We start from the raw sequence: 23,183 nt of genomic DNA on the forward strand, positions 1-23,183 counted from the left end.
ATGAGTTTTTTTTTTGCCTTCCTCTGGATCAACTCAGTAGGGACTCATTAGGGACATAGGTTGAACTCGATGGACTTTGGTCTTTTTTTTCAAACTTATGAACTATGTTACTATGTTCTCACTGCAATAGCTAGCGGCAGGTGGTACATGCAGGCGAGTGGCCGGCTCTGCTCCCCGGCCACCCGCCCGCTAGCTGTTGGGAGACTACAACTCCAGGCATGAGGACATGCTGGGAGTTACATAGTTAAATAGTACCGGTTCGTCCTTGGTCCTGCTCTCCCGATATAACGCGGGGTTACACAGTAACCCCGCATCATATCACGGCGTGCCCGGCGTCATAGTGAAGCCGGGACCCGCCTCTAATAGCGCGCAGCGCCGATCGCGGCGCCGCGTGCTATTAACCCTTTAGCCGCGCGCTCAGAGCTGAGCCGTGCGGCTAAAAGTGAAAGTTGACGGCTAGCTCAGTCAGGCTGTTCGGGATAGCCGCGGCTAATCGCGGCATCCCGAACAGCTTACAGGACAGCGGGAGGGCCCCTACCTGCCTCCTCGCTGTCCGATCGCCGAATGACTGCTCAGTGCCTGAGATCCAGGCATGAGCAGTCATGCGGCAGAATCGTTGATCACTGGTTTCAGCATAGTGATCAGCATAGAAGATCAGTGTGTGCAGTGTTATAGGTCCCTATGGGACCTATAACACTGCAAAAAAAAAGTGAAAAAAAAAGTGAATAAAGATCATTTAACTCCTCCCCTATTAAAAGTTTGAATCACCCCCCTTTTCCAATAAAAAAAAAACACAGTGTAAATAAAAATAAACATATATGGTATCACCGCGTGCGGAAATGTCCGAATTATAAAAATATATCATTAATTAAACCGCTCGGTCAATGGCGTGCGCGCAAAAAAATTCCAAAGTCCAAAATAGTGCATTTTTGGTCACTTTTTATATAATTTAAAAATGAATAAAAAGCGATCAATAAGTCCTATCAATGCAAAAATGGTACCGTTAAAAACTTCAGATCACGGCGCAAAAAATGAGCCCTCATACCGCCCCATACACGGAAAAATGAAAAAGTTATAGGGGTCAGAAGATGACAATTTTAAACGTATTAATTTTCCTGCATGTAGTTATGATTTTTTCCAGAAGTCCGACAAAATCAAACCTATACAAGTAGGGTATCATTTTAATCATATGGACCTACAGAATAAAGATAAGGTGTCATTTTTACCGAAAAATGTACTACGTAGAAACGGAAGTCCCCAAAAGTTACAAAACGGCATTTTTTTTTTCAATTTTGTCGCACAATGATTTTTTTTTCCTGTTTCACCGTAGATTTTTGGGCAAAATGACTGACGTCATTACAAAGTAGAATTGGTGGCGCAAAAAATAAGCCATTATATGGATTTTTAGGTGCTAAATTGAAAAAGTTATGATTTTTTAAAGGCAAGGAGCAAAAAACAAAAATGCAAAAATGGAAAAAAAAAACGGTCCTTAAGGGGTTAAAAGCAAGTTTTGTAAACCAAGCTTTGAAGGGAGTTTGTGACTATTTTTTTGCTCACGTGCAACATACATTTGCACTTCATAAATTCCCGACCATTGCAAAGTGAAAACTGAAAGTTGCTTAGGTAGGGCTATTTGCAACTTGCGTACCCTCTATGTACCCTATTCGTACCCACAAAAGTTACACAAAAATAAGCTTAGGCTTACGTGAACATTTTGTGTGACTTTTGTAAGCATAAAAGAACTCTAAATCCCTTGATAAATGACCCCCTATATTTTTATAGTTCATTTACGCACGCGTTGATACTACATATGTTTATTTTTGTTTACATTATATTAATTTTTTAAATGGGAAAAGGGGGGGTGATTCAAAGTTTTATTAGATAAGCGGTTAATTCACATTTAACTTTTTTTTCACTTTTTCTAAACAATTTTTGATCCCCATAGGATTATTAGATGTTATTATTATTATTATTAGATTATTATTAGATGCTATCTTCAAGTTGCATACACAGTTCAATGCTGTGCCATAGCATAGCATTGATCAGTGTTATTGGTGCTCATTCGCTCCAGCCTGGTATGGCTGATTGGAGTACAGGAGCACTGATCAGACGTCGAGGAGGCAGGTAAGGCCCCTCCCACCGTACTTCCACCTTAACTAAGCAGTCATGATAGTTTTACTTACATTTTAGTATCAAACCAATCAGGAGGATAGTATTGGCAAATACTACTCAGGAACAACCTGGGCAATAGGTTACAAGTTACAATAGAACAAAGAACAAACAACAATTGAGACCAATAGGTCTACACGCTAGCTACAGAATTGGTAATAAAATACTAGAAAGCATAAATCAATACTATGATAAAGTGTATAGGTTAAATCAGGGCAGTAGGAAGAGGATAGCCACGGGCCTCACACCCTATGAAATCCATCGACTCAATCTCCCTCATAGCAGAAAGTTTCTCTGAAAAAATATTATTAACTCTACCACTGTATCAAAAGAAAAGTCTTGGATATGGGCTGCCATCAATATAAAATTAGAAAGCTTAAAAATCCTAAATGGCATTTGGGACGGCTTGTCACTAAGAAGGCAAAAAGCCAGGTTGAATGGGCAAGGAGGTGACATCTCCCAAAATGCATAAACTGTGGGACAACCCCACCAGATATGGAGCATTTTATCCTTTACTTACATTTTAGATGCTGTGATCCACTTTGATTGCTGCATCTAAAGGGTTAAGGCCGGGCATCACCGTGATGGGTGATGTCCAGCATTAGCCACCATCCCACTATGATGTGCACTCTGTTCCTGAGTGCGCATCAGAAGAAGGGGAGCTGGCACAGGGCATACAGGTATGTCCTGCTTCCTTAAGGGGTTAAGGTCAAAATGGTCTGTGTCTATAAAGGGTTAAATAAAAATCAATGGCAAAACTGATTTTTTTATTCGTACCACCTATTCATACCATTGTTTTGTGTTGCAAAAATATCTTGGGACCCCAAGGACTCCGCTTCTGGATATGATGCCTAAAAAAAAAATTCCTAAAAAAAAAAAGCAAGACACAAAATTCACACAGTACTCCTTTATGTCTAAGGCCTGTGTGTGAGTTATTTAGTGCACAAGGGCCACATATGGGATATTTCCAAATATGTCGCAATTAGGGGAAAAAAATATTGAGTGGCATTTTTCTCTCAGCACCCACTGTTACAGCAAAAAATAGAACAAAATGGCAAATCTGCAAGAAAAATGTAAATTTTTAAATTCTTCTTCCACATCATTTTTGTGAAATACAATAATTAAATAAACTTCCAAAATGTCATTTTGATGAAGTTGAGGGGTGCAGTTTTTTTTATAATGGGGGCGGATTTATAGGGTATTCTAACATACAGGCCCCTCAAATTTACTTCAGAACTGAACTGGTCCCTAAAATATCTGATTGGCAGCAATTTTCTACATTTTAGAGAAAATTTCACAAACTTCAAGGCCCTGTAACGTCTTGAATATTAAACAAATTATGCCAACATACAGTAGACATATTGTTAATGTGAAATTAATAACAGATTTATGTGGCATGACTGTCTTTCTTACAAGCAGAGAATATGGAATTTCACAAAATGTTTAAATTTTTCTCACAAAATTGCTGATTGTATCGACCAAAATTTATCACTAACTTTAAGTACAATATGTCACAAAAAACAATCTAAGAATCGATATTAACCTGTTGGGGACGGAGGGCGTACAGGTACGCCCTGGCGCCCTGCTACTTAAGGACTGAGGGCGTACCTGTATGCCCTCCGTATTTCCGATCACCGCCAGGCGGCGGTGATTGCAATGGGTTGCAGGCATCCCGTGACATTGCCTAGGGGACTTCTGACTGGCGAATCACTGTTTTTCCGGGCTGATTGGGTCTCTGGTGACCCGGTAACCTATACTGAGGTCTCTAAACTGTGGCCCTCCAGATCTTGGGAGTTGTAGTTTTGCCACAGCTGGAGGCATACTGGTGGGGAATCAGTGAGTTAGTCCATTACTTAACTCTGTGTTTCCCCAACAGTGTGCCTCCAGTCTGTCAGTGCATGCTGAGAGTTGTAGTTTTGCAACAGCTGGAGGTTGGCACACCCCAACACCCCCCACCCATTTGAATGTACAGGGTACATTCACACGGGCAGAGGTTTACAGTGGGTTTCCTGCTGCAAGTTTGAGCTGTGGCTAATCTTCTGCTGCAGCTCAGTGGAAAACTCTCTGTGAACCTCCACCTGTGTGACTGTACCCTGAAAACACTACACTACACAAAATAAAGAGTAAAACACTACATATACACACACCCTCACACAATTTGGGGGCTACACCAGTATGTTAGTCTAAAAAAATGTCTTAAATTTTTACTTACCTGAAAATTTCAATTCCTGGAGTCCATAGGCAGCACAGAATGGGTTAAGTTCTCCCCGCTGAATTTGCCAGATAATCAGCACATAATTAGAGCGATTAGCATAATTAAGTCCCTCCTACAGTGCATAAAGGCATATGGATACACACACAGCAGAGTAATTTTATAGCATGCTTTATTAGGGAGGAATATCTGTGCTGCCTACGGACTCCAGGAATTGAAATTTTCAGGTAAGTAAAAATTTAAGACATTCCTTGACATCCTACGGCAGCACAGAATGACACTTAAGGGACAGAAAAAAAAATAAAGGAAGGCCATTACTTCTAAAATGCTTCTTCCAACACTGTTTTGCCTAGGGCTGAACGACTAGAAATGCCTATACGGTAATGGTGAATGAATGTAGTCTGTGTTGCCCATGTTGCTGCTCTGCATATTTCTTGCAGCGAAACGTAAGACGCCCATGAGGTTGAAGTTGCTCTGGTGGAATGGGCTTTGAGGTACTTAGGAGGATCCAATCCTTTTTTCTGGAAACAAAAACTGATATTTGTTATCCAGTTAGTGATGGTTAGTGACTTTGCTGCTTTAGAACTTAATGATTTGGTACCAAATTGAACAAATAAGTGTTCTGAACACCTAAAGGATACAGTCCTAGAAATGTACTCCAGTACTGATCTTCTCAAATCCACCTTGGAGACCTCGTCGTCCTCTGCGAGAGCTGGTAATATGATTTCCTGTTGTAAATTATTAACAGAATGAATTTTGGGGAAGAATCCTGGTACGGATAACTAAGGCATCCCCCAGGTCTCAGACATAAGGTTTGCCACATGACAGCACCTGGATCTGCTTTCACACTACGAGCATTCATCCGTTATTTTCACACAGAAAACGGATGTATAATAACGGATGAAATAACGGGTGCTAACGGATGAACAAAATATTCATCAGTTAAGACCCGTTATAACATCCGTCATGTATGGCCATAACACCTCTGCCTACAGACTCCCACAGCCGTAACTACTACTACTCATGGAACAGAGTCTGTTCCATGATGGGGGTTGTAGTACAGGGGCTGAGGGATTGATCGCACTGGGTTTCACTTCTGAGACCCGATGCGATCAGAAGTCAGGGGAGGGGGGCGGCAAGTTCCACAACCCTGCGATGTATAGTGTATTTAAACTTTACTTTTTTAAATCCCCCGTGGGGAGCCCTGAATAGCCGGTGCTGAGGAGCCATTCAAGGCTCTCAGCGGGAGATTTAAAAATGTACAGGGTGGGCCATTTATATGGATACACCTTAATAAAATGGGAATGGTTGGTGATATTAACTTCCTGTTCGTGGCACATTAGTATGTGGCACATTAGTTATTCACAAGTTTCTGACCACTTATAAAATGTGTTCAATGTGCTGCCCATTGTGTTGGATTGTCAATGCAACCCTCTTCTCCCACTCTTCACACACTGATAGCAACACTGCAGGAGAAATGCTAGCACAGGCTTCCAGTATCCGTAGTTTCAGGAGCTGCACATCTCGTATCTTTACAGCATAGACAATTGCCTTCAGATGACCCCAAAGATAAAAGTCTAAGGGGGTCCATTCAATTGGCCCATGATGACTAATCCACTTTCCAGGAAACTGTTCATCTATGAATGCTCAGACCTGACACCCATAATGTGGTGGTGCACCATCTTGTCAGGTCCAAGGATTCCTAGATGAACAGTTTCCTGGAAAGTGGATTGGTCATCGTGGGCCAGTTGAATGGCCCCCAAGGTCTCCCGATCTGACCCCCTTAGACTTTTATCTTTGAGGTCATCTGAAGGCAATTATCTATGCTGTAAAGATACGAGATGTGCAGCACCTGAAACTACGGATACTGGAAGCCTGTGCTAGCATTTCTCCTGCAGTGTTGCTATCAGTGTGTGAAGAGTGGGAGAAGAGGGTTGTATTGACAATCCAACACAAGGGGCAGCACATTGAACACATTTTATAAGTGGTCAGAAACTTGTAAATAACTCATGAAAGAATAAAGTTCCATTAAAACCAAGCACATCATTGTTTTTCTTGTGAAATTCCCAATAAGCTTGATGTGTCACATGACCCTCTTCCTATTGAAAAAACAAAAGTTGGATTCAAAATGGCCAACTTCAAAATGGCCGCCATGGTCACCACCCATCTTGAAAAGTTTCCCCCCTCACATATACTAATGTGCCACAAACAGGAAGTTAATATCGCCAACCATTCCCATTTTATTAAGGTGTATCCATATAAATGCCCCACCCTGTATATTGGGAGTAGCAGGGGGCATATCTATATTGAAAGCGCTGTGGGGGGGGGGGGCAAGATATATAGCGCTGCAGGGGGGAGGGCAGACATATATATATATATATATATATATATATATATATATATCTAGCCCCCAGCACATTTATAATATGCTCCCCGCAACGCATTAACAAATATATACCCCCTGCCAGTTCATTAATAAAGATATATCCCCCGCCGGCGCATTAATAAATATATATCTCCGCCAGCGCATGTATGATGTACTCTTGCAGCGCTGCCATCAATATACATATGTCACCGCTGCTCTATGAATGAAAAGCTTTCTAGCAGCAGCCGGCGGCCCGATGCTGCTGATAGAAATACTTTTCATTCATAGCGCAGCGCTGGCATATGTATATAGAAGCGCTGTGGGGTATAGATAACGCTATATGTCTGCAACTCCCAGTGCTTCTATATACATATACCCCTGCTGCGCTATGAATGAAAAGTATTTCTATTAGTATTTCATAGTGCTGGGGGTAGTAGTACAAACACTAATGTAACCTCCCTAGCTGTCTGCAGACTCCCGCAGCCAGGGAATTACTACTCCCATCATGGAAACAAGTCTGTTCCATGATGGGAGTAGTGGTAGTCCTTCAGCACTGCAGGAGTCTGCTGATGTCATCTCTGCTGAAGTAATAACTGATATTATAAACCAGGTGCAAACGGATGACATAAAAGCTCATCCGTTTGCCATAGACTTCAATGTTAAAAATAACGGCCGTTAATTTACCCTTTTCTTGTGACGGAAGGAAAAATTTGTGCATGTCGCATTATTTCACCCATCACAACTAATGTCTGTTATTCATGATGGGCTAGAACGGTTCATAACGGGTAATAAACAATCCCATTCAAGTCTATGGGATTTTTTTAACGGCCGTTTAACATGGGTTTTCTAACGGATGAATTTTTATAGTGTGAAAGCAGCCTTACGCGACAGGCTGAGGCAATTGTGACCAGAAAACATGTTTTCCATGTGAGAAATTTCAAATCGATAAATTCTGTAGGTTCAAAAGGATCGGTAGCTAGACATATGAGCACCATAGAGGGGTCCCACAGAGGAATAGGTTTGTGAACTTTAGGGCACTGGTTATTAACCCCCTTGAAGAATCTTTAAACCAAAAGATCTTTGGAAAATTTTCCTGCCAGAAAGAAATTTATGGCCGCAAACTGAACCTTTAACCCCTTAATGACGTAAATGTATGTCATGGTGCCGTGATACTTAACGCACCATGACGTATATTTACGCTCGCCATGACCACAAGCATCGGACCGGTGCTTGCTTCATGCGTGGCAGGTCCCGGCTGCTATCATGAGCCAGGGACCCGCCGGTAATGGCGGACATCCGTCATTAAGCCCTCAGATGCCGTGATCAATACAGATTCGGGATCCGATCATCCATAATGGCGGACGGAGGTCCCCTCACCTGCCTCTGTTTGTCTCCAGGGGTCTGAGATCCAGCAGACCAGAGCAGAAGATCACTGATAACACTGATCAGTGCTATGCTCTTTGCATAGCACTGAACAATATTAGCAATCAAATGATTGCTATAAGTAGTATAGTAATAGGGAATATTAAAGTGTAGTAAAAAATAAATAAAAATGTGAAAAATCTCCTCCCCCAATTAAAACGTAAATCATCAGTTTTTCCCATTTTACCCCCAAAAAAGCATCAAAAAAATAATTAATAATCATATTTGGTATTGCCGCGTGTGAAAGTCTGAACTATCAAAATATATTGTTAATTATCCCGTACAGTGAACGGCGTAAACGTTAAAAATACATACATTTTGGACTTTATTTTTTGTCACATTTTATTCCCAAAAAATTAATAAAAAAATTTATAAAAAGTCAAACCTAAGCAAAAGTGGTACTGATAGAAACTGCAGATCACGGCACAAAAATTAGCCCAAATACCATCCCATAAACGGAAAATTGAGAAAGTTATAGGTGATCAAAAAAAGGCAATTTCAAACATACTAATTTTGTTAAAATAGTTTGAGATTTTTTTTAAGCCGTACAATTATAGAAAAGCATATATCATGGGTATCGTTTTAATCGTATTAACCCACAGAATGAAGAAAACATGTAATTTTTACCATAAAGTGTACATTGTGAAAACAAAACCTTCCAAAATTTGCTAAATTGCGGTTTTCTTTTCAATTTTGTCACATAAATAATAATTTTTGGGTTGTGCCGTACATTTTATGCTAAAATAAGTGATTTCATTACAAAGTAAAATTGGTGACGCAAAAAACAAGCCCTCATGTGGGTCTGTGAATGGAAATCTAAGAGTTATGATTTTTAGAAAGTGAGGACAAAAAAAAGCTAAAATTTAATTAGCCTGGTCCTTAAGGCCAAAATGGGCCTGATCCTTAAGAGGTTAAAGGGGTACTCCGGTGAAAATCTTTTATGTTTTTTAAATCAACTGGTGCCAGAAAGTTAAACACATTTGTAAATTACTTCTATTAAAACATCTTAATCCTTCCTGTACTTATTAGCTGCTGAATACTACAGCAAAAATTCTTTTCTGTTTGAAATACAGAACTGTCTGCTGACATCATGAGCACAGTGCTCTCTGCTGACATCTCTGTCCATTTTAGGAACTGTCCAGAACAGCATATGTTTGCTATGGGGATTTCCTTTTACCCTGGACAGTTCCTAAAATGGACAAACATATGCTGTTCTGGATAGTTCCTAAAATGGACAGAGATGTCAGCAGAGAGCACTGTGCTTGTGATGTCAGCAGAGAGCACTGTGCTTGTGATGTCAGCAGACAGTTCTGTGTTTCAAAATGAAAATAATTTCTGCTGTAGTATTCAGCAGCTAATAAGTACAGGAAGGATTAAGATTTGTTTAATAGAAGTAATTTACTAATCTGTTTAACTTTCTGGCACCAGTTGATTTAAAAAAAAAAAGTTTTTCGCCGAAGTACCCCTTTAAAGTTGACTGTTTGAGACCTTTGTCCAGATCCTGCTGAAGGAAATTTAAAATCACTGGAACTGTGACTTCCTGATCTGGAAAAATGGATTTAAACAATTTGTACCTGGTTTGCTAGAATTTCCTAAGGTTACAATGACCTCATCCGTAAGACCTTCTGCCTTCAGCATCTTTAGTTAGAGGCCGGGACCTGTGGCTAATAGTGCGCGGCATTGATCGCGCTGATGCGTGCTATTAACCCTTTAGACGCGGTGTTCAAAGTTGAACGCCGCGTCTAAAATGAAAGTGAAAGCATACCGGTTAGCTCAGGGAGCTGTTCGGGATAGCCGCGGTGAAATCGCGGCATCCCGAACAGCTTACAGGACAGCCGGAGGATCCCTACCTGCCTCCTCGCTGTCCGATCGCCCAATGACTGCTCAGTGCCTGAGATCCAGGCATGAGCAGTCAAGCGGCAGAATCATCGATCACTGGTTTCCTATGAGAAACCAGTGATCAATGTGAAAGATCAGTGTGGTCAGTGTTATAGGTCCCTATGGGAGCTATAACACTGCAAAAAAAAAGTGAATAAAGATCATTTAACCACTTCCCTATTAAAAGTTTGAATCACCACCCTTTTCCCATAAAAAAAATCTGTGTAAATAAAAATAAACATATGTGGTATCGCCGCGTGCAGAAATGTCCGAATTATAAAAAATATATTGTTAATTAAACCGCACGGTCAATGGCGTGCGCGGAAAAAAATTCCAAAGTCCAAAATAGTGCATTTTTGGTCACTTTTTATATCAAGAAATTTTTTTTTCCAGAAGTAAGTCAAAATCAAACCTATAGAAGTAGGGTATCATTTTAATCGTATGGACCTACAGAATAAAGAAGATAAGGTGTAATTTTTACCGAAAAATGTACTTTGTAGAAATGGAAGCCCTCAAAAGTTACAAAATGGTGTTTTTTTTTTTTCAATTGTGGCTCACAATGATTTTTTTTCCCGTTTCGCCATAGATTTTTGGGTTAAATGACTGATGTAATTACAAAGTAGAATTGGTGGCGCAAAAAATAAGCCAGCATATGGATTTTTAGGGGCAAAATTGAAAGAGTTATGATTTTTTAACCAGTTAAGGACCAAGGACGTTCTGGAACGTCCCCGCACCCTGGGCTTTAAAGGAGTAGTCCAGTGGTGACTCAGTGGTGAGCAACTTATCCCCTATCCTAAGGATAGGGGATAAGTTGCAGATCGCGGGGGGTCCGACCGCTAGGGCCCCCTGCGATCTCCTGTACGGAGCCCCGACAGCCCGCGGGAAGGGGGCGTGTCGACCTCCGCACGAGGCGGCGGCCGACACGCCCCCTCAATACAACTCTATTGCAGAGCCGAAGCGCTGCCTTCGGCAATCTCCGGCTCTGCCATAGAGATGTATTGAGGGGGCGTGTCGGCCGCTGCTTCATGCGGGGGTCGACACCCGCTATCTGGGCCGAGAGCCGGGGCCCCGTACAGAGAGATCGCAGGTGGCCCCAGCGGTCGGACCCCCCGCGATCTCAAACTTATCCCCTATCCTTAGGATAGGGGATAAGTTTTTCACCACTGGACTACCCCTTTAAGGACCTAGGACGTTCCAGAACGTCCTGGTGTTTCTCCGGTCCCTGCCGCGCGCCGGGCAGAGATCGGAAGCGGATCCCTGCTGAAATCCTTCAGCAGGGATCCAGGGCAAACGCAGAGGGGAGCTCTGTCGGCCACCCATGACGGCGATTGCCGCAAATGGCTGGCGAAATCGCGCCAGCGATTTGCGGCGATACCGGGCTGATCGGGTCTCTGGGACCCGACCACCCGGTAATTTTGCATGATCCCGGTTGTCACAGACAGCCAGGACCATGCTGGAGTATAGGAGCGAGGTGGCAAGCCTGCCACCTCCTCCTATCCCCTGCGATCCGTCGGTTAGCTAACCGACCAATCGCAGGGGGCGGGGGGGTTACTTCCTCCCGCCCTGCCCGGCCCCTGGAAGACCGGAGGACGCGACGGGGGAGTGCTGGGGCCCGGCCCCGGTACTTACCTCGTCCCTAAAGACCCGGATCCCGACGATGAAGACGGCAGCGACAGGTGAGTTCCTCTTCAGCCGCGGTCGGGCCCTTTACAGCAATGCACGTCACCGTAAAGCGACATGCATTGCTGTAATGGGACGCTGTATACTACAACTCCCAGCATGCCCAGGAAGCCCTTGGCGTCTGGGCATGCTGGGAGTTGCAGTTTTGCAACATCTGGAGGTCCACAGTTTGGAGACCACTGTGCCCTTCCAGATGTTGCAAAACTACACATCCTCAGCATGCCCTTACTGTACAGGCATGCTGGGAGTTGTAGTTCTGTAACATCTGACCCTTCAGATGTTGCAGAACTACAACTCCCAGCATGCCTGGACAGTTTTGGCATACTGGGAGTTGTGGTTTTGCAACATCTGGAGGGCTACAGCTTGGACACCACTACATAGTGGTCCCCAAACTGTTCTCCTCCAGCTGTTGCGTAACCACTACTCCCAATTTGCCCTTCGGCTGTCTGGGCATGCTGGGAGTTGTGGTTTTGCAAAAACTGGAGGCACACTGGTTGGGAAACATTGTCTGTTTCCTAACTCAGTGTTTCCCAACCCGTGTGCCTCTAGCTGTTGCAAAACTATAACTACCAGCATGCACTGATAGACCGTGCATGCTGGGAGTTGTAGTTTTGCAACAGCTGGAGGTCCCGCCCCCCCGTGTGGATGTACAGGGTACATTCACATGGACAGGGGGCTTACAGTGAGTATCAGGCTGCAGGTTTGCGATGCAGCAAATTTTTGCGCGGCAACTCAAACTCGCAGCGGGAAACTCGCTGTAATCCCCCACCCGTGTGACTGTACCCTAAAAACACTACACTAACACAAAATAAAATAAAAAGTAAAAAACACTACATATACCCCTACACAACCCCCTCTCCCCTCCCCAATAAAAATGAAAAATGTCTGGTACGCCACTGTTTCCAAAATGGAGCCTCCAGCTGTTGCAAAACAACTCCCAGTATTGCCGGACAGCCGTTGGCTGTCCAGCAAGCTTGGAGTTTTGCAACAGCTGGAGGCACCCTGTTTGGGAATCACTGGCGTAGAATACCCCTATGTCCACCCCTATGCAAATCCCTAATTCAGGCCTCAAATGCACATGGTGCTCTCACTTTGGAGCCCTGTCGTATTTCAAGGCAACAGTTTAGGGCCACATATGGGGTATTCCCGTACTCAGTAGAAATTGCCTTACAAATTTTGGGGGGCTTTTACTCCATTCATCTCTTATGAAAAGGTGAAGTTGGGGTCTACACCAGCATGTTAGTGTAAAAAAATTTATTTTTTACACTAACATGCTAGTGTTGCTCTATACTTTTCATTTTGACAAGAGGTAAAAGGGAAAAAAGCCCCCCAAAATTTGTAATGCAATTTCTCCTGAGTACGGAGATACCCCATATGTGGGCGCAAAGTGCTCTGGGGGCGCACAAGGCCCAGAAGGGCACAGGGGTGGCTGATTGTTACAGCGGTTTTGACAAACGCAAAAAAAAAAAAAAAAACACATGTGACCCCATTTCGGAAACTACACCCCTCACGGAATGTAATGAGGTGTGCAGTGAGAATTTACACCCCGCTGGTGTCTGACAGATCTTTCGAACAGTGGGCTGTGCAAATAAAAAATTTTGTACAGCCCACTGTACCAAAGATCTGACACACCAGTGGGGGGGGGGGGGGGGGGGTAAATGCTCACTGTACCCCTTGTTACATTCCTCAAGGGGTCTAGTTTCCAAAATGGTATGTCACGTGGGGGTTATTTTGCTGTCCTGGCACCATAGGGGCTTCCTAAATGCGACATGTCCCCCCCATTTTAGCAAAGTTTGCAAATGTGACTCCTTCTCTTCTGAGCATTGTGGCGCCCCTGCAGTGCACTTGACGTCCACTTATGGGGTACCTCCATACTCAGAAGAGATGGGGTTACAAATTTTGGGGGGTCTTTTCTGCTGTTAACCCTTGCAAAAATGTGAAATTTGGGGGGAAACACACATTTTAGTGAAATTTTTTTAACATTTTTTTTACATATGCCAAAGTGGTGAAACCCCTGTGGGGTATTAAGGTTCACTTTACCCCTTGTTACGTTCCCCAAGTGGTCTAGTTTCCAAAATGGTATGCCATGTGTTTTTTCTTTTTTTTTGCTGTCCTGGCCCCATAGGGGCTTCCTAAATGCGGCATGCCCCCAGATCAAAATTTGCTTCCAAAAAGCCAAAATGTGACTCCTTCTCTTCTGCGACCTGTAGTGCGCCAGCAGAGCACTTTTCACCCCCATTTGGGGTGTTTTCTGAATCAGGAGAAATTGGGCTTCAAATTTGGGGGGGGTAATTTCAAATTTTGGGGGGTAATTTCTGCTTTAACCCTTTGTAAAAATTTAACATTTTTGGGAAACCAAGCATTTTCGGTAAAATGTTTTGTTTTTTTCATATATGCCAAAGTCGTGAAACCCCTGTGGGGTATTAAGGTTCACTTTACCCCTTGTTACGTTCCCCAAGGGGTCTAGTTTCCAAAATGTGATGCCATGTGGGGTTTTTTTTTGCTGTCCTGGCACAGGCCTTCTTTACCGTGAGGACTGTGAATTTATGGAACGGTCTACCTCAGGAACTGGTCACAGCAGGAACAATTAACAGCTTTAAAACAGGATTAGATACATTCATGGAACAAAATAACGTTAATGCTTATGAAGAAATATAAAATCCCATCCCTTCCCCAATATCGTGCCACACCCCTACCCCTTAATTCCCTGGTTGAACTTGATGGACATATGTCTTTTTTCGACCGTACTAACTATGTAACTATGTAACCATAGGGGCTTCCTAAATGCGACATGCCCCCTGAGCAAAATTTGCTCTCAAGAAGCCAAAATGTGACTCCTTCTCTTCTGAGCATTGTAGTTCGCCCACAGTGCGCTTCAGGTCAACTTATGGGGTACCTCCATACTCAGAAGAGATGGGGTTACAAATTTTGGGGGGTCTTTTCTGCTATTAACCCTTGCAAAAATGTGAAATTTGGGGGAAACACAAATTTTTGTGAAAAACATTTTTTTTTTACATATGCAAAAGTCGTGAAACACCTGTGGGGTATTAAGGCTTACTTAATTCCTTGTTACGTTCCTCAAGGGGTCTAGTTTCCAAAATGGTATGGCATGTGTTTTTTTCTTTTTTTTTGCTGTCCTGGCCCCATAGGGGCTTCCTAAATGCGGCATGCCCCCAGATCAAAATTTGCTTCCAAAAAGCCAAAATGTGACTCCTTCTCTTCTGCGACCTGTAGTGCGCCAGCAGAGCACTTTTCACCCCCATTTGGGGTGTTTTCTGAATCAGGAGAAATTGGGCTTCAAATTTGGGGGGGGTAATTTCAAATTTTGGGGGGTAATTTCTGCTTTAACCCTTTGTAAAAATTTAACATTTTTGGGAAACCAAGCATTTTCGGTAAAATGTTTTGTTTTTTTCATATATGCCAAAGTCGTGAAACCCCTGTGGGGTATTAAGGTTCACTTTACCCCTTGTTACGTTCCCCAAGGGGTCTAGTTTCCAAAATGTGATGCCATGTGGGGGTTTTTTTTGCTGTCCTGGCACAGGCCTTCTTTACCGTGAGGACTGTGAATTTATGGAACGGTCTACCTCAGGAACTGGTCACAGCAGGAACAATTAACAGCTTTAAAACAGGATTAGATACATTCATGGAACAAAATAACGTTAATGCTTATGAAGAAATATAAAATCCCATCCCTTCCCCAATATCGCGCCACACCCCTACCCCTTAATTCCCTGGTTGAACTTGATGGACATATGTCTTTTTTCGACCGTACTAACTATGTAACTATGTAACCATAGGGGCTTCCTAAATGCGACATGCCCCCTGAGCAAAATTTGCTCTCAAGAAGCCAAAATGTGACTCCTTCTCTTCTGAGCATTGTAGTTCGCCCACAGTGCGCTTCAGGTCAACTTATGGGGTACCTCCATACTCAGAAGAGATGGGGTTACAAATTTTGGGGGGTCTTTTCTGCTATTAACCCTTGCAAAAATGTGAAATTTGGGGGAAACACAAATTTTTGTGAAAATTTTTTTTTTTTTACATATGCAAAAGTCGTGAAACACCTGTGGGGTATTAAGGCTTACTTAATTCCTTGTTACGTTCCTCAATGGGTCTAGTTTCCAAAATGGTATGGCATGTGTTTTTTTTTTTTTTGCTGTTCTGGCACCATAGGGGCTTCCTAAATGCAACATGCCCCCCAAAAACCATTTCAGGAAAACATACTCTCCAAAATCCCCTTGTCGCTCCTTTGCCTCTGAACACTGCGCCTGCCGAACAATTTACATAGACATATGAGGTATGTGCTTACTCGCGAGAAATTGGGCTACAAATATAAGTATGAATTTTCTCCTTTTACCCCTTGTAAAAATTAAAAAATTGGGTCTACAAGAACATGCGAGTGTAAAAAATGAAGATTGTGAATTTTCTCCTTCACTTTGCTGCTATTCCTGTGAAACACCTAAAGGGTTAAAACGCTGACTGAATGTCATTTAGAATACTTTGGGGGGTGCAGTTTTTATAATGGGGTCATTTGTGGGGTATTTCTAATATGAAGACCCTTCAAATCCACTTCAAACCTGAACTGGTCCCTGAAAAATAGTGAGTTGAATAGTGCTGGACTTTGAAGCCCTCTGGTGTCTTCCAAAAGTAAAAACACGTCAATTTTATGATGCAAACATAAAGTAGACATATTGTATATGTGATCCCCAAAAAAAATTATTTTGAATATCCATTTCCTTACAAGCAGAGAGCTTCAAAGTTAGAAAAATGCAAAATTGTCATTTTTTTCATCAAATTTTGGGATTTTTCACCATTTAAGGATGCAAGTTGCCACAAAATTTTACCACTATGTTAAAGTAGAATATGTCACGAAAAAGCAATCTCAGAATCAGAACGATAACTAAAAGCATCCCAGAGTTATTAATGTTTAAAATGACAGTGGTCAGATGTTCAAAAAACGCTCTGGTCCTAAGGTGTAAAATGGCCTGGTCCTTAAAGGAGTACTCCGGTGTACACTTTTTTCCTTTTATCCCGTCCGGGCTGCAAAATAAAAGAAAACACATTTTCTCTTACCTGCCAACGAGCCCCCGGAGCTCCGGTACAGGTGTTCCGTCCCCGGGCTGTATTCTTCTTACTTCCTGTTAGCCCGGCACGTCACACGGAGCTTCAGCCTATCAACAGCCGAGGCGGGACATCGCTGCGGCCGGTGATAGGCTGATGCTCCGTGTGACATGCTGGGCTAACAGTAAGTAAGAAGAATACAGCCCGGGGACCGAACACCTGTACCGGAGCTCCGGGGGCTCGTTGGCAGGTAAGAGAAAGTGTGTTTTCTTTTATTTTGCAGCCCGGACGGGATAAATGGAAAAAAGTGCACGCCGGAGTACTCCTTTAAGGGGTTAAAGGTAAGGAGGAAAAAAACGAAAATGCAAAAACGGAAAAATGCTGAGTCCTTAAGGGGTTAATCTTCCTCCAACGTTGAGTGATGTTAAACTGGCATCATAATTCCTTCTTCTTCGCCGGAGGTTTGTTTTTGGTAGATGAATGGAAGCTTGTATTTCTCCTTTATTATTTCCTCCAGATTTATAATTCTTCTTATAGAATTTAGGAGACCTCTTCCATCTCGTCCGTCCCCTTGATGTCTCCTTTTTAGATGTTCGAGGAAAGGCATCATTCTCATCATTCATGTCCTTTAACCCCTTAAGGACTCAGGGTTTTTCAGTTTTTGCACTTTCGTTTTTTCCTCCTTACCTTCTAAAAATCATAACCCTTTCAATTTTCCACCTAAAAATCGATATTATGGCTTATTTTTTGCATTGCCAATTCTACTTTGCAGTGACATTAGTTATTTTACCCCAAAATGCACGGCGAAACGAAAAAAAAAATCATTGTGCGACAAAATCAAAGAAAAAACGCCATTTTGTAACTTTTGGGGGCTTCCGTTTCTACGCAGTGCATATTTCGGTAAAAATTACACCTTATTATTCTGTAGGTCCATACGGTTAAAATGATACCCTACTTATATAGGTTGGATATTGTCGTACTTCTGGAAAAAATCATAACTACATGCAGGAAAATGTATACGTTTAAAAATGTAATCTTCTGACCCCTATAACTTTTTTATTTTTACACGTACAGGGCGGTATGAGGGCTCATTTTTTGCGCCGTGATCTGAAGTTTTTATCGGTATGATTTTTGTTTTGATCGGACTTATTGATCAAAAATTTTTTTGCACGTACGCCATTGACCGTGCAGTTTAATTAATGATATATTTTTATAGTTCGGACATTTATGGATGCGGCAATACCACATATGTTTATTTTATTTTTATTTTTTTTTACACTGTTTTATTTTTTTTTATGGGAAAAGGGGGGTGATTCAAACTTTTATTAGGGAAGGGGTTAAATGACCTTTATTAACACATTTTTTTAACTTTTTTTTTGCAGTGTTATAGGTCCCATAGGGACCTATAACACTGCACACACTGATCTTTTACACAGATCACAGGCGTGTATTAACACGCCTGTGATCAGTGTTATCGGCACTTGACTGCTCCTGCCTGGATCTCAGGCACGGAGCAGTCATTCGCCGATCGGACACCGAGGAGGCAGGTAAGGGCCCTCCCGGTGTCCTGCAAGCTGTTCGGGACGCCGCTATTTCACCGCGGCGGTCCCGAACAGCACGACTGAGCAGCCGGGTCACTTTCACTTTAGAAGCGGCGGTCAGCTTTGACCGCCGCTTCTAAAGGGTTAATACCGCACATCGCTGCGATCAGCAATGTGTGGTATTAGCCGCGGGTCCCGGCCGTTGATGAGAGCCGGGACCGACGCGATATGATGCGGGATCGCGGCGCGATCCCTCTTCATAACGCGGTAGCTGGCGCAGGACGTAAATATACGTCCTGCATCGTTAAGGGGTTAAAATTCCATTAAGGTTAGGACCAAATAGGGATTCGGGAGAAAAAGGCAAAGAACAAAAATTATTCTTTGCTGCAACATCCCCTTTCATCCATTGTTTTATCCATAATGCCCTTCTTATGGAATTAGATTCTGCCATATTTTGTGCCAATAAGCGGAGGGTGTCTAGTTGGGCATCATGCAAAAATTCAGCGGCAGATTTCATGATAGGAACTTTCTTCAGAATATCCTCTCTAGGTACACCTTCTTAAAGATCTTTCAACAGTTGGCTTAACCAAATTTTCAGCACTCGTGCCACAGAAACAGATGACATAGCTACTTTGGAAACGGCTGTGGAATAGGCCTTCTTAGGCAGAGAATCTGCTTCCTTATCCATGGGATTAGATAATAGGGATGATTCTTCAGAAGGAAAATATGGTGGCACCTTAGGTGGATTATATCACGAGGCGGTGGCTTCTGAAGAAAGTGTATAAACTGACCTGAAACAAGACCCCATATCTACACGTTTCTCTGGTTTCTCCCAGTTAGATTTAAACCATTTAGAAATAAGAGGATGAGAGGGCCAAACCTTATCATTAAACACTCGAAAATAATACAAACTTTCTCTTGGAAGTTTTCCTTCAGTGGAACGGTCTGATTCTAATACATGCTTGACAGCTCACCAGATTGTGCATATCATTTTTATGGAAAATATAATAATCTTCAGGGAATCCCTGAGAATCAACAGAAGAGCAAGATTTAGAATCTTCGGAATCTGAAGGAGAAACTGCCCGGTGCTGTGTTTTGCGCTTTTTAGCTGGGGTGATGTCATCAGGAATTAATGATGATATCCGTTTTTTAAACCAAGAGAAGACGGAGCTTACTTCTCTCCCAAACCTTTGATCTTTTTCCACAGGTTGAGGATGTGGAGAGCATAAATCACAAAAATCACCTTCCATGTCATCCTCCAAACAAGATCTGCATTGCCTGTGCCTTAACTTCCTGGTTCTCTTTCCCCTAGGTGTTGAGTCAGACATCTAGAAGCAAATAATTGAACAGTAGATAATTTCTCACCAGTAAAACCAAGCTCAGGCAAAGACTACAAAGTAATTTCCAATAGTGGAAAAACTTTATATACATATATGCTGACAAGCCAGTGTAAATTGTCCAAGGGTACTTAACCATAACCTTGAAAAGAACAGAGTACTTAAACTGGTATCATACTTCACAGTGACGAAACAGAGCACTTCACTGATAGGATACCTCACATTAACATTGAATAAAGAGTACTTCACAGTAACCTTGAAAATAACAGGATACTTATATTGGTAGAATATTTCACAGTGATACTGATTGCCTCAAGGCAGTGACCCATAAATAATACTAAATCCCTAGGATGCTTCAAAGTTACCTAGACAGAAACATTTCTAGTAAGGGACCAGACACTTACAGTGACTAAAATCCAAAGCAGGAGACACTGTAGATGCAATTCATTACTTCACAGTTAACTTTCTGATATCATATAAGACATGCATAACGAAGTCATGGCTCTGGAAATCAGGTACTTCACACTACCATAGAATCCCATGAATAAGAGGGGCTTAACAGTACCCTTAGGAAAGCTGGATAAACTTAAAACTCATTGGCAAAAAAGTAGAGAAGGATATCCCTTCATGAAGCAGAAGAGAAAAAAAACTGCTGTGTGTGTATTCATATGCCTTTATGCACTGTAGGAGGGACTTATTAATTATGCTAATCACTCTAATTATGTGCTGATTATCTCTTCTGGCAAGTTCAGGGGGATGAACTTAACCTATTCTGTGCTGTCATAGGATGTCCAGGAATGTAATTTTTTACACTAACATGCTATTGTTAGCTATACTTTTCATTTTCGCAAGAGGTAAAAGGAGAAAAAGACCCCCAAAATTTGTAACTCAGTTTCTCCTGAGTACAGAAATACCCCATATGAGGATGTAAAGTGCTCTGCGGGCACACAACAGGGCTCAGGAGTGAGAGCACACCATGTGCACCATGTACATTTGACGCTTTAATTGTTGATTTGCACAGGGGTGGCTATTAGTTACAGCAGTTCTGACATAAACACCAAAAAGAAAACACCCACATTTGACCCCATTTTGGAAACTTCACCCCTGAAGGAATGTAACAAGGGGTACAGTGAGCCTTAATACCCCACATTTGTTTGACAATGTTCATAAAAGTTTTATGTGAAAATGAAAAATTTAATTTTTTGTCACTGAAATGCTAGTGTTACCCCAAATTTTTCATTTTCACAAGAGGTAATAAGAAAAAAGCCCCTCACAATGTGTAATCCCATTTTTTCTGAGTAAGAAAATACCCCATATGTGGTTGTAAAGTGCTATACGGGCACACTACAATGCTCCGTAGGGAAGGAGCAAAATTTGGTTTTTGGAGAGAGATTTTGCCTGGAATTGAAGGCAGTGTGCATTTACAAAGCCCCCATGCTGCCAGTGGACCCCCCCACATGTGACCCCATTTTGGAAACTACACTCCTCACGGAATGTAATGCAGTGGGCATTTAATTAAAATAAAAAAAATTGGGGTAACACAAGCATTTTAGTGAAAAAAATTTAATTTTTAATTTTCACGTCCAACTTCAACACAAAGCAGTCATCGGTGGGGGAGGTAAATTGTTAAAATTTTTGAGGTTTGTAGTTTCACAAATAGTGTGCCATGTGGAGGTTTTTTCTTGCACCATGAAGAATTCCTAAATGCAACATGCCAAATACCATGACAGCAAAATTTGTTCTCCAAAATCCCAAAGTTGCTCCTTCCCTCTTGAACCATGTTGTGAGCCTGCAGAGCACTTTACATGCACATATGAGGTATTGCCATACTCGAGAAAAATTGGGTTACAGATTTTTCTTTTTTTTACCCCTTGTAAAAATAAAAGGGGCTACAAGAACATGCAGATTTAGATTTTTCTCCTCCCACTATGCTGCTATTCCTGTGAAACACCTAAAGGGTTAACAGACTTTCTGAATGTCATTTTGAATACTTTCAGGGTTGCAGTTTTAATAATGCGGTCCATTATGGTGAATTTCTTACAGAAAGGCCCCTCAAATCCACTTCAAACTGAACTGGGCCCTGAAAAATTCACATTTTGAATTTTTCATGAATATTTGGAAAATTGCTGCTTTACTTTGAAGCCCTCTAATGTCTTCAAAAAGTAAAAACATGTCAACTTTATGATGCCAACATAAAGTAGACAATATAAAGTAATCAATATATAATTAATTTGGTAGGTCCATTTTCCTTACAAGCAGAGAGTTTCAAAGTTCGAAAAATGCTAAATTTTCAAATTTTTCATGAAATTTGGGGAATTTTTCACCAAGAAATGATGCAAGTATCGACAAAAAATGTACCACTGACATAAAGTACAATATGTCACGAAAAAAAAGCATCTCAGAGTTATTAATGCATAAAGTTACAGAGGTCAGATTTTCAAAAAATTCTCTCGTCCTTAGGGTCAAAATGGGCTCCGTCCCCAAGTGGTTAAAAGATGGAGTAGTATAGTGCTTTTTGCACCGATATAGGTCTCCGGTCCTGTTCTTGCTTCCTGCTTCCATGTACACTGTTTGTCACACTGTGATCAATGTCTCGCCAGCCACAGCGATGTCCTGCGTCGGCCGGTAATAGGCTGTGCAAAGTGTAATGTAACAAGCCTGGGCCTGCCTTCTCCCTGCTGCCCGGGCCTGTTTTATGACACTGCACTCAGCCTAACAGGCCCAGGCAGCAGGGAGAAGGTGGGCCCAGGCTTGTTAGATTACACTTTGCTCAGCCTATTACCAGCCAAGGCGGGACCATCGCTGTGGGGCGGCGATACGCTGATCACAGTGTGACTATCCATGCACCTGAAAGCAAAAACGGGACCAAAGACCAATATCGAAGCGATGGAAGGTGAGTTAAAGTTTGTTGTTTTTTGCAGTCCGGGCATAAGAAGAAAAAATTATCTACACTACATACAGAAGTTACCACAACATAAAGTAGGACCGGTCAGATTTAAAAAAATGGGCATTGGTCCCAGAGGCCAAAAATGGCCTAGTCCTGAAAGATTTAAGGTCAAAACAGGCTAATGAGTAAAGGAGTTAATTCTGCTGGCTGTTTGTTTTTTGGCGTGTGACCCCTGTTGTGGCCAAATAGAATATCTGCCCATATAGGAAAATAAGCAATCAAAAAAAAAGTTCTATATTTTCGGACTGAGTGACTTTACGTTTTACATAGCATTTTCAGATGTACATAATTTTTCTTTTTATTTCAGATCTGGAGTCTTGCCTCAAACCGCCTCACATTCTTAAACTCCTTTAAGATGAAAATGTCTGTCATTTTGGGGGTTTGGCATATGTCCTTTGGTGTTTTTCTAAGCATTTTTAACTACATGTAAGCATCTTTACAGAATTAATCTACTCTTAACATTGAGCAATATTGTGCAATGTATGCATCATCACATAATTGTCTTGCATCATTGCATCCACACCTTAGTGGTACTTGATTTGTTGATAAAGAAACATAATGTGTTGCTCTACAT

General features: G+C 42.0%; 1 protein-coding gene across 2 annotated transcripts in view; it reads left to right on the top strand.

Moving 5' to 3' along the window:
• Positions 1 to 23,183, top strand: part of TCIRG1 (T cell immune regulator 1, ATPase H+ transporting V0 subunit a3) — a 550,359-nt gene that overhangs the window by 350,345 nt on the left and 176,831 nt on the right. For both annotated transcript variants that reach the window (XM_056531100.1, XM_056531098.1), the window contains one exon: positions 22,917 to 23,035. In XM_056531100.1, the coding sequence (XP_056387075.1) occupies positions 22,917 to 23,035 (119 nt within the window). The remainder of the gene's footprint in view (positions 1 to 22,916; positions 23,036 to 23,183) is intronic.

This window comes from Hyla sarda, chromosome 7, assembly GCF_029499605.1.
Source record: "Hyla sarda isolate aHylSar1 chromosome 7, aHylSar1.hap1, whole genome shotgun sequence".
Lineage (NCBI taxonomy): Eukaryota > Metazoa > Chordata > Amphibia > Anura > Hylidae > Hyla > Hyla sarda.